Source organism: Coffea eugenioides, chromosome 3 (genome assembly GCF_003713205.1).
Source record: "Coffea eugenioides isolate CCC68of chromosome 3, Ceug_1.0, whole genome shotgun sequence".
In the NCBI taxonomy this organism is placed as follows: domain Eukaryota; kingdom Viridiplantae; phylum Streptophyta; class Magnoliopsida; order Gentianales; family Rubiaceae; genus Coffea; species Coffea eugenioides.
This window is the reverse complement of record NC_040037.1, coordinates 3,072,729-3,085,626: the sequence shown is the minus strand read 5'-3', so window position 1 is coordinate 3,085,626 and position 12,898 is coordinate 3,072,729. Positions and strand designations below refer to the sequence as shown.

The window sequence follows — 12,898 nt, the reverse complement described above, 5'->3', positions numbered from 1 at the left end:
CGCAGGAGACATACTTCTAGTGGAGATTCCACGCAAGCAACTACTAGAGATTTTTGTTTGGTAGATCTTCTTGTTTCACGTAAGGCCGTGGCAACTGCTTGATTTTATCCCAAACTGCAAGATGGTTTGAATACTTACAGAGGTGAACGCATGACTTGAAACTAATTTTAAGTGGTTCAAAAGAAAGAACCAAACACTCAATAGTGACGCAGAGGATCCTTGCAGTCTTCTTAGTTAGTGCCCCTCCCAAACCAGTTTTTGGGGTTTTCTGGAGGACTATTCATCCCCTCCCGGCCAGATCACTTGAGAGGGGTGGACATGTCCGAGCCAGGGAAATTGAGGGGTATTTTGTAAAGAGAGAAGGGGGGCAGTGGAAGAGAGCAAACCACATCTACAGCAACTAAGCTAAAGCATTTTATAAGATTTTGGATTATTGACATTAATTGAGATTCAATCTAAGGATCAAGTTTACAAGAACCAATTCTGTTAGTAGCGTCAAAATCCAAGAAAATTATAGATGTGTTGTCCTTCGTTCTTTGGGTTCTCGCTTCACCCAACAAAGCATTAGCTACCTTTTCTGCAGAATTATCTTGATTCGCTGAATTTCTCTCCATTGTCTGCACAGTTAACAAGAGGATTCAAGGTTAGATCCCTTGTCAACAAAACCAGAATAATCCAAAGAAAATTATACATGAAATTCAGAATTTATACCTGGTTTACAAGCTGAACTGCCTTCTTCACATTTATAACATCCCAAAAGCCATCACTGCATCCAAATCCACAAACCACCAATTTAAGCGTCATAAAATAAAAAAAAAGCCTCTCTCTCTCTTCAAGGCCTGCTTTCTTCAGCATTCAAGCAAGGAGAAAAAGCTAATTCATCAGCAGATATCAAGATGTATAATAGAGCCACAAAGGATCACCTAGCTAACAATGCAAAGCTCCTGTTTGATTGATTTATGTACACTACTTGACTTATATAAGGTTCTGCGCTGAAGCGAGCATCCTGCTGCTTAAGAAATTTGTCTCCAAGCATTCGAGCAAGGTTAAGGCCTGCTTGAGAGCAACCAATGAGAGACTGATGATAATTGACATTTGATACACTGAAATATGAAAAAGGAATGTCAAATACCACATAGTCGTGTTTCACCATCTCTCAAAGGTTCTATTGCCTGGATTCGTAATCTTTCAGAATAACTAGTTACTCTATGGTCTTCCGTCATCTTCACGTGCTTTCCATCAATGCTGCAGTAATTTGAAAATATTATCTCAGTTTCACAGGAATTACACAAAATCTTGAATTTCTTTGAATCCAAACGACAGAAAACTCAATTTATTCATTTACGAGAACATCGTGGAGGAGCAGATAGAAATTATGCACAACAGCCACAGCAATTAAACTAAACTATATGTTATCGGCTGATTGTTATGTTTTTCTCAAAGCAACTCAAAGGCCTTCTTTTGGCAGCTCCATCCCTTCCAGGGTAAAAAGATATACGTTCTCTTAAACTCCTGCTCATGAATGACTTTGTAGCCAGTACAATTAGGTGAACTGAAAGACCAGAATAACAACATACATGTAGTGTGATTATAGAAAGGTGGAAAGTGGGTGTATAGTATACAAAAGGCAGTGCCAAGCGTCAAGAGATAATCATGGTACAAATATAAGTACGACATTTCTATCAATCTGGAAGGAAACCATAAAGTTTAATGGATGTACATAAGTAATGGAAAATAAGATCACCAGAATCTAGAGGCCACGATAAGAACTGAAAAGTTATACTAGATACTCGAACCCAAAGATGTTCAGCAAAGTCAAAATATTGCCCCATCAAATCAAACTCAAAAGCTTTGATATATAGTGAAGCACTAATCTTGGTTTTAGTGTAGTAAATTATTTCAATTGGTTGAGAACGTGTTAACGTGATAAAATTCTTCTGAATTTAGTCAATGCATAACAATAACAAAAACACATACTTTATAATACAAGCAGAGTCTCCCACATTTGCACATTGCGCAAAAAGACTGTCGTTACCATCAGCCCAAACAAGAAGCACCGTAGCAGTACAGCCCTGAAAAAGATGATCATAAAACCAAAATATAATATCAGACCCTGTATAGCCAAAACCATAACAGAGTAGAAGACCAACAAGTCCTGCTTCACTTTCTGTCTTAGTTGCACATAATATACTTTTCAGCTTTATATTAAAGATAATAATAATAATAATTTCCTTCAAAAGTGTTTCTCAAGAACTAAAGCTTTGAAGCACTCAAAATGTTTCACACGTTAAGTGGACACATTCCATAATCTCTGTACTTATCAACATTACTGTAAGTTTTTGCACTAATGTTGGTCAACCAAGAGGCTGCCAACTATGAATGTATTTACATTATCTAATTGTACCGAGTACGCCAACAAGGTACTTTAGAGCTAAAAAAGGTTTCCTTCCTCTCTTACACAAGAGTCAGACTTATCATAAAGAAGTCATGAAAATCTCAGAAATTTTTGGTTAAAAAAAAAACACCATCATAGAAACTCTATTAAAGTATGTAGTGCCAATATCACAAAACCTATAAAGCCACAAATATGAGAAGTAAATGGATGAGGGAGGCTACAGGTTGGTACAGAAGGTGCATATCCCAATGGATTAAATGGCAGAAGCAATACAAAAGCGTAAAGAAAGTACAGAAACTGAAATGAGTAGAAACCTCATAGTGGTGATTTATGCATGCTTCCGTTTGATAGAAAGCTTCTCTAAGAACATCTGAAGCATCACGCTGTGATAACACTTTCTCTCTTCTGAAAGAATCTGATAATATGCTTGCAACCATTTGAGGCATCACTCTAGCAAGAGAGAGAGAGAGAGAGAGAGAATTAAATTAAAAAGAAAAGGAGAGCTTAAGTAAACAAGATGGCACCAGCGTGGTCCCATAATAAACCATCACATGTGACTTAATTGAGTTAATCAAGGACATGAAATGGAATACTAACTGGCTAACAGATGTAGCAGCACCTGCTCCGCCATGTCCATCACACACACCAAACAGCCCAAACTGCAGGATCAACAATCCAAAAAAGAATTAAAACCCTTCTTGGTAACTTCTGAAGTTAAAGTAGAATAGAACTAAATAAACCTGTTCAGTCCCAGGAAGAGGCCAATAATAATAACAGACATCTTCCATTGGTAACTTCTTTGCACCTCGGCGCAATGACATGGGATCTGATGCTATGCCAACTCCGAATGGGATCTGGCTCTCAGTCTCAGATGTAATCTGGACCTGCACCAAGTGACCCTCCAATTAAGAAACGGAATTAGGAAACTGACAACTCAACACAGCTACAATGGCACACAGGATATATATGATTTCAGTGATTGTAACATAAAGAAGATTAAAACCCTTATACCAACTCCTAGCTTCTGATCCTTACTCTAGAGTAGTCATATGACTAAGAGTCGTGTCACAAGTTGAGCACTTAAAAGAATATTAACAAACTAATTGCCGACAATGTGACAACCAAAAAGGATCAGGAAAGACATTGCACAATGAAACCTATTCAGTACAAAAGGACAAGAATATTTGGCAATTTCCTTTGCAAAAGAACAATAAAGAGAAGGTCTTAGTTGTGCTCTAACGCCCAATAAGCCGGAAACTGTCTATCGCATTGGCAAAGAGAACCATGATTTATTATTTGTGTTAAGATCAGCCCAAAAATCGATGTGTTCTAAGCTTACCTCAAGGAGCCTCAATTTTAATCATAAATTCAAGTAATATTCCTTCCTGTCACACTTCTGCATAATCAGTACTTTACCCATTACTTGTCTATTGTGTATTGAATTACTTTACAATCTCAAACAAAGAAAGAGGAGCAAGAAATATACACATAAAGTAACATACTTGAACTTCAAGCAGAATGTCTTACACATTACTTCTGACAAAAATTGAAAGTAACCAATATATTTGATATCGATCATTTGAGAAAGATTGACTTCAGGGAAGCAAAGTTTGCAGCAAAAAAACCAAGAAATGAAAGAAGGGCTCTATAAAAGGGGATGAAGCAGGGAAAAGAAGTGCCGAAAATTTATGCTTAAGTTCTTCTTTAAACTGAGATACATGATTCAAAAAACAAAAATCAACTCGTAATTGACAAAGTTAAATGCTATTTCCAGATTAGTATAGAGATGAAAGAAATTATAGTTGAGGAATCGGCCTATATAAGGAAGAACTTCAATTGAAATCATATAAATGAAACCCTGATATCAACTGAACGAAAATCCTAATTCCTGATAAGCTCCAACTGACACTAAGAAGCAAATTTGTAACACAAAATGCTCAAACCATGTCTAATGTTTCATTGCATTTCCTTTTCTCCCCCAGAGATAAGTAAATCAATGAGAAACACCAGATGAAAAACAGGAAGAAAAAAGTTCTAATACAAGGAACTCTATAAAAGATACTGCCAGATTTGTGACTTCAACAGAAGCCTACTTACAAACATAGAATAGGTAGCAAATAGTTCAAAAACAACAAACTCTGGAATAGATATTGCCAGATTAGCTACTTCAATGGGAGCCTACTTACAAAAATCTTGGGTGTGGTGCCAAGAGTTAATGTGTCTCCATTTGCAAGCTCAACTGGATCTCCCCATTGCCTGCTTCCTGAATCATGATGATGGACAGGACGAGAATTTAAGCATGTACCATTTAAGCTACCCATATCAACAAGCTCCCACTTCAATCTCTGAAATACAATGCAATGAGTGTTTCCTAAAGTGCAAAGAATGTTGCCAAATTTCCAATCCTGAAGTAGTAAATATTTTGAAACTTTACATTAGGATTCCAATTAATCCTGGCATGCTTGCCAGAAACCTCTGAATCCTGGACCAACAAATCACTAGGTGAAACTCTTCCAAGAGTGAGAGGGAGCCTAGATGTATCTGTTGACTTCACGCAGCATTGAGTCCCATGAGAAAGCCCCGAGACAACCTCCAATGTGAGGATGCTTCCTGCACATCTAACAGAAAATGATGATGACATGTTTTACACTATTTACCAGAAAAAAGAAAAAAGTACACTATGCACATTATACAATGGATAGGAGAAAATTACTTTGATCCGCTTTATATTTTGGAACAAATTCTCTTGATGTTTCACTGTCTATGTGAAATCTTGGACTATCCTTTAAATCATCTTTTGTACAAACTTTTTGCACTTCTACAAGCTGCTTCGTCACCAGTGGACGCTTAAGTGTCTGGCCAACTAGATCATCTTCTGAAGTATCTCGGATATCAAGAACAAAACTATCACCTGAAAGAAGCAAAAGACAAATTATGCATTTTTCTGCAAATTACCTGAAAGAAGCAAAAGACAAATTATGCATTTTTCTGCAAACAAATTAATTTGCAGATGCCCGTGAGGGCATTTTGTAGGTCAATGGGCAAGAGCTGTATACTATGGGTTAGTTGGGGAGATGCAGAAGGAGGACTTTGGTTATTTGAAGCTCCTTGAGCCCTGTGTGAGCTCAAGCCCCCTAAAATTTGCTGATCTGCTTCCTGTGGAGCATAATTCCTAGCAAAAGAATTGCTGTGACCATAAACAACATTTAGATCTTCTGAAATAAAAGGCCTGTGAAGGTCATCAGCCTGCAAAGGAACAAAATACCATGGTAAGAAGAATGCTCAAACAGGAAGAGCAGTGAATCAAGCAGGTGTATGCTCAAAGATAGAAACATGAATCAGATGAAAAGATGCATCAAAGCATCATGCTTTGTTCAACAGTCTTTTATGTATGATCAAACAAAGTTTGAAGAATGTTCTAGCTTGTTCTCAGACCAAGTTATACATCTTAAAAAACATCAACCATGCATTTCAGTGAAGTTAATTTGCAGAAGATGGAGCATAGGAAGTGCTAACATTCATCATGTTAATTTTGTACTCGAAAGACAGATCCAGAACTTGAACTTTCAGACTTGTTTCAGATATTGTCTGCCTGATATAAATAATCTAAAGCCAGACATACAGAGTGCTAAACTGACAGAGTATAACAGTTCCACTCTAGTCAAAATTCTAAACTTATGTAACTCCTTAGCTTTAGAATATCCACCGAATTTCATCAATTAGGTCTCGTCATATTCTCATAGATTCCTATACAGACAATATCTTAATGATAGAACTCTTTCCATATTCACCAGGTAAAAATATTTGTAACGGTTCAACCTGATTTAATGAAGTTTATTTGTGAGCCCAACTTTAAAAGGTATGGTTTGAATTAGCAGTATCCAAAACTGTCCTTATGACCTTTGAGTGTAACTTAAATGGACCCACCGTAAATTTGGCGTGGGTACTTGTGGATAAAAAGTAAATGTCGGACATTGTATTTCTTCAATCCACGATTTCTTTAAAAGGTCCAAAAATGAACAAGGCTCTTCTCAGGTCAGCATTCAACACACCATATAAAAGCACCCAAAATGGTGTGTCACATAAAACCCTTAATGGCCTATAGTGCAAAGCACCAAGAGCTTAAATCAAGGAACAGATGCATAATATGGAAGTCCAAATTGATTGTCATTTTACATTTGGTCTTCCAAAGTGCCACATATTATGGAAACAATGGCTTTGTTAACCTTAGATACTCAAGTCATCAACCCCATTTGAAACGAATACGCCTCAGCTCAGAATATAGGTAAATGGTTGATGCAAACTCGTTGCAAATTTCACAAGTTTGGCATTTCAACTATTTTCAGACTACCGCAGAAAATGCTGAGACCAATAAAGCACCTATCTTTGTTAACTAATAACCAAGAACCAGAGATTTCAAGCACAAATTATTACATAAAAAAGAAACTCAATGCACATATGAGACTATAAGCACATGAACTACTATAAGCATATCCAAATGATAGACACTGTGACAGCAAAATCCCCACTCACCGGACCAGGTTCAAAGCTCTATGCACTAAATCCTTCCTAGATGTTATTGGCTTTTAACATGAGCTACTTTCTTAAGCCGTAGCAAAAGGTAATGAAAAAAAATGCTCAATCTTCTCCACGTTCAACCTAGTTATCGGATCATTCTTCAAGCTCCTAACAACAGCTGGACAAGGGTCTAAAACCCCTCACAATACCCTCTGCCAAAATCCCAAACCACCATAACAAAATACTTTAGATTACCTCTAAATGGAAAATTGCACCGTCAACCCATTTTTATTCACATTAAATCAAAATAGCCCCCGTCAATAAAATCCCATTTTTCTTCACATTCAATCGAAACAGCCCTGATTGCGTAGACCCCATTTCCAATCACCTTCATTGAAATAATCTTAATCTTCAAACAAAAGGGGCAATACATTTTCATCGGTAAAATCTTGATCATACATAAAATATACTGATAAATGAATCAACAAACAGAAGAGAAATGGACCTTGATGGTGCGAGTACGAGAGGCAGCGGAGGAAGAAGAGAGAAAGCGACGCCATAGCTTGAACTTGCAGGCGAGGATGAAGAGGATGAGCAACAAGAGGAACATAACAGCAACAACAACAATCACAACGATACCCTCAACGGAGAACATCAAAGTCCTATTACTTCCGGTGATAAACTTGTCATCAGAGGAAGAAGAATTATGAAGAAGGATCGCCTCAGCCATCGGCGGTGGTGGTCTGGGAAAGATGATGATCCGGAGGAGAGAGAGAATGCAATCAGCCAACCCCTCCTACCATTGTTAAATATTTATCAAAAATAAAAATAAGGTAAAAAGAAATGTAGAAGTAGAAAGTACGAATTAATGGAGTAGTCCTTATTTTTGCAAGTATAAACAATTGGCTTTGCGAGAAGGCCGCTTTGTAAAGGTCGCAGTCACCTAAATTTCCACCATTTTCTTTCTTGGATTTTCCCATCCAAATCCAATAAACAATCCAGTTGTATTTTTTTGCGTACGCAGTTGTAGCTTTTTATGTATTCCTCGTATTGCCATGTAGGATATAGTGGTCTCGTATTCTAGAAGCAATGGGCTCAACAGGGAGTGGTTTGATTAAAAATAAAAACTCTATTACGTGAAATACTTTTTCATACGTCAAATCGCTAAAATTTCAAGTCGATACTTAGAATGTGTTTGAATTATTATTTTTGGATAAAATTATCTATCTCGAGTTTTTTAATCACCTTTTTATCTCATATATATATATATATATCATATTGTTACGATATTTTTTTTTTTACAAAAATTTTAGAAAATGACAATAATCCAAATGGACCTTAAAATATTGAAACATTGGGTAAAATTCAATGTAGACATTAGACAATTTCTGTTCTTAGCTTCGTTAGTCAACATTTCAACTTTTTTTCCTTTTTTTTTTAATGGTAAGAAAATACTAACATTAGCTTAATTAGAAGTACGAGTTACAATAGAATAACAAAATACTGAGATCATATGTATAGACAGCAATAATTGTTTCAAGGAGTTGAAAGTACAAAACAAAATCTTCTTCTTGTTGCGCAACCTTTTTAGCTAAAGTGTTCGTGCACCTATTTGTTGTCAATAATCCAGCTTTAGTATAGTTTGGTTCAATTTGATGTTGCCAAGTAGTGTGAGAATTCAAATGAACTAGATTTATTTGAAGATACTGAAAAGGAACTATTCAAAGATGAGTGATGAGTGCTGAGTGTTTTTTCTCTTTATGTACCAACAATTGAACAAGTCGGTGTAAAATTCAATGTACATATCCAAAGACTTTGCCATTTTCTTAACTTAGCTAAGAACATGAAATGCTTGCACAAGTTGGATTGCTGTTTTCTATATATATATATATATATAACTTTCACATTTTTTGGTTTTTTTATAAACACATTTTTCAGTCACTTTTTTACCTTACATATATCGAATCGTTACAGTAAATTGTTATACAAAAACTCCTAAAAGTAACAATCCAAACAGGTTTTAAGAACTTCAATCACACTTAGAACCACATGCATATAAATGTTTTTGCCACAAAGTTTTTTGCACAAATTAACAAGGGAAAGCCTATCAGAATATCTTCATCTGTTTTAGAAGCAGCAGATATATATATATATATATATACACACACAAAATACCTTAGCTAATTAATATTAATATGAGAAGGTAATGCAGATCAGATAAAAGGTCCGAGGCAGTTTGGATCACATGGAGGTCGTGAACGACAGCAACCCACTAGAGGTCCAGAGCCATCTCTCTTCGGGAATCTTGATGGCTGCATGTCGACATTGTTCAATTAGAAGGCCCAAGGCATGGGCTCCTTTAAATCACAAAAAGTGCTAAGAAGTTTTGGTTGGGCCAACGTAACTGCTGGCTTGTATATTGTTGATAATCAATTAATGTCACAATAATGGAGACAGCATAAGAATCTATTCGAAGCCCAGCCCTAAGCCATATCCTCCATTCAGCCCACACGCCCAGGAAAAATACACAATGCATACCCATATATAAAGAGGATTTATTATTGCCAAAAAAATTAGAGACAAAAATTAGAGACATTGGACGAATGCCTCTAACTAAAGAACTCTCTCTTGTATAATGGAAGCAGTTATGTAGAATTATTAGTTGAGGAAATGTTAGGTTCGATTTTTATTGCATACTTTTGGAGATTTTTTTTTAGAAAAATTAACCGTGTAATAATTTTGTTGATGTGATGTATGTAAGATAAAAAATGGCTGAGATACTACGAAGGTGATTGAAAAATGTGTTAATAAAATATTTTTAAATATATATATTTTTAAAGTGACAATTCAAACAAGAGTGCTCTTTTGCAAGGATCCTTAGTTGAGCCCATTGAAAAAAAAAAATGTTGGATGTTTGTGTGGCCTAACCATTCTGACTTGCGATTGTCGAAAGAGAAAAAAAAAGAAAAAAATCAACTTCTAGAGATGTTGTTTTCTTGAGTCCTTTGAAGGAAATGAAAGTCTTATAATTGAACTCCTAATTTCTTACACTGCACAGTAAACGCATAATCATTAATCATTAGACTCATTCCAGAAAATGATGTTGAGTGAGAATGTATGATCACGATCTTATCAAGTACGTACGAAAATTAGCATCTTAAATATTGAAAACATTGGTCTAGTTTGGGAGATTATAAGCAGGGGGAATTCTACAATCCTTTTTGGATACCGTGATCTTAAATATTGAAAACATTGGTCTAGTTTGGGAGATTATAAGTAGGGGGAATTCTACGATCCTTTTTAGATATTGTGATGATGAGATTAGATTCACCGTTGAATTATCAACCCTTAAATTCTTTCAAAAGTTTGGATATTGTGATGATGAGATTAGATTCACTGTTGAATTATTAACCCTTAAATTATTTTAAGAGTTTAAATGAGTGACTGATGTGGCAAAATATAAATTATTTCAAGAACTTAAATCAGTGAATGGTGTGACAAAATATAATGAATTTGAATCATGAATACCGTATCCAAAAGGAATTGTAATATTTTCCCGTAGGGAGAGCCAAAAAGAATTCTTCTTTCTTAAGAGAAAAAAAAATAAAGAAGTATACTAGGATTTAGCTAAAACATCCATGCTAATGTAAAGGTAAAGATACACCTAATATACGAGCAATGTGTTAAAATTGTCATGAATTCTCCCAAAGCATGCCGCCGACGGATATGGAGTGAAATACAAGGTACTATATCATATGCCGACTCCTAAACCACTAAAAAAAAAAAAAGCCGAGCGATAAATGGTAATTTATCCACCGCCACTCTACTGTGAATTAATATATCTTCTTCCCGTACTTTATACTGTAGACTACATAAATAATCATTACCATTAGAAATCAAGGCCTTTTAAAATTCATTTAGTACACAATGCAGCAAAAACAGCAAAAGAAAGTAGCAGCACAATTAGTTGACAGCACCCGAACTGAAGAAAACCCTCCTGTTATTCATTGGTTATCATCACATTCTTGCTTGATAGTTGATGATACTAACAGAGAATTGAAGTGAACGACCAAGGAATATTTTTACATATCATGTAACCGACCACAAAGTTTTAAGAGTATAAAATGTGCCAATATTCTCTTTGTCCGTTGCTTTGACAAAAAGTATGGCTATTCCTCAACATGCTCGAATTGAAAAATCAAAAATATATTGTGCTACTCCTAGGGTTGAAACAGCTCGCGGACTTGAACAATAATAATATTCTTGCTCGATCATTTTCTTTCCCTCCTTATCATATGGATGATATTAATAAAGTTAGCAGTCAAGATAAAATTTAGGTTTCAATAATCCCTTGATCTAAAGAATCAAGAGTACGTATGAATTAAAATCCTCGGGAAACTAGATCAAAACAGACCATGTATCAACCTAATCCTGTAAACATTAGAGCACGATTTTTTGAGGGTTTAAACTGATTATCATAAACTAAATAGCAGTGAATGAAGCCCTCGAAAAAGTAGATCAAGATCCTTCTAGTACGTACATCGTCTGCCTGTAAAGCTAACCTGGGATGTCCTTGCACGAGTAGCTAGAGATGCATGGTCTAAAAGGGTTTTCATGGGCTCGATGTGATGAAACACAATAATGGATCTTGCAATTTGCATTAAAATGCTATCACGGCAGCTTTCTTAGGCTTTCCCCACTCCACATACGAATGACATGAAATTGCTAACAAGGGAAAGGGAAGGACGGCACTAACATGATGGTCAAAAGGGGATGGTGTTGTACATTGTTAATTTACATGATGCTTGTTCCATCATGAATCGGACTCTTGTGTACCATACCAAATAAAATTAAAGCCCTGGATAAATTTTGATTTAAATACATGCATGTACCAAACGTCCAACTTTAACATTTCATCAAGGACAAAGGAAGATGACGCATTTATTCGTTAACTGGATTGCTTTTATACTAAATGACTAAAGTAAACGTATATGGATTCTGATGCAAAATTGATACACACATCCTGAGTGGGCATCTAGTTTTACTTAATTACATGATAAAAACACACAGACACACGCACTCAAGCACTGTAAGACACCCTAGTGTGTAGTTTATGATGGCAAACTTTTGCTCTAAGTGGGCTGACTTTTGCGATGCCGTCGACATTAGCTTTTTGTACTTGCAAAAAAGGAGTGATCACAAGCATTCTCGCTTATGATCACCAAAGGTTATTAAGCTTATTAATGTGAGATCAATAGTATTTCTAATTCTTGGGATGAGCTTTAGGACCACATGAACTTGTTCGAGCTCCAACGTCTGATACGTGAGTTAGGTGTTCTGATCTAGCACAATTGGTTGGTTTTTTGGGTGTATACACACCGTTCACTATCTTTTTTCTAAGTAAGCACCTTTCACTCTCATAAACCCTTTTAGCAATTATGATAGCTATTTTAATCTCATGTTTGGTACATTAGCTAAGCGAGCTTGCTATTATTATCCAAAGAGAAGAAAAAAAAAACTTGTCATAATCCTATTGCGAGTCTGATCATGTTAGCTGTTTTTCATAGAGACAGAGGCCGAACTTAATAACCTATTTTACCCATAACATCCAGCTAACTATGTATTAACTCTAAAAATCATTTAATTTGAATCATTTGGCACCGCTTTCATTCTGGTTCCCCAAATGAAAAACTTTTTTAGGTCAACTAAATGAATAGATTACCCCAATTGTCCATTCAAAGTAATAATTAAAAGGCATTAGGTTGATGACGGAATATATCAGGAAGGATTAGTTTGCTTACTCAGAGCCTCAGAGCCTGGAGCTGGAGATGTGGATATTATAGTATTAGTACCGTTTAACTTGATATCCATTACATACCATTTGCTCTCGTCATCTTCAACAAAATACGACTAGGTATTTTGGGCTGTGTCCCAAACACGGTTTCTTGTGGACATGCAAGAAAATATGAAGTCATCGATCCCTTC

The 12,898-nt window shown here is 35.8% G+C and overlaps 1 protein-coding gene across 1 annotated transcript; it reads right to left on the bottom strand.

Annotated features, from left to right (window-relative positions):
- Positions 1-392: 392 nt before the first annotated feature.
- LOC113765353 (protein phosphatase 2C 70) lies at positions 393-7,723 on the bottom strand. Its single transcript, XM_027309498.1, has 13 exons — positions 7,419-7,723; positions 5,452-5,641; positions 5,109-5,306; positions 4,830-5,005; positions 4,582-4,740; positions 3,136-3,279; positions 2,993-3,054; positions 2,710-2,845; positions 1,978-2,072; positions 1,133-1,245; positions 924-1,053; positions 712-766; positions 393-617 (listed from the first exon to the last, which is right to left on the bottom strand). The coding sequence occupies exons 1-13, from the start codon at positions 7,641-7,643 to the stop codon at positions 456-458; spliced, it is 1,845 nt and encodes a 614-aa protein (XP_027165299.1). The 5' UTR covers positions 7,644-7,723; the 3' UTR covers positions 393-455.
- Positions 7,724-12,898: the final 5,175 nt, after the last annotated feature.

Coding starts and splice junctions, on each gene's coding strand:
- LOC113765353 (XM_027309498.1), bottom strand. CDS start 7,643: ATGGCTGAGGCGATCCTTCTTCATAATTCTTCTTCCTCTGATGACAAG. Junction 3,280..4,581: donor GCACCACACCCAAGATTTTT/GTAAGTAGGCTC, acceptor CACTTGGTGCAG/GTCCAGATTACATCTGAGAC. Junction 2,846..2,992: donor GCTGCTACATCTGTTAGCCA/GTTAGTATTCCA, acceptor CTCTCTTGCTAG/AGTGATGCCTCAAATGGTTG.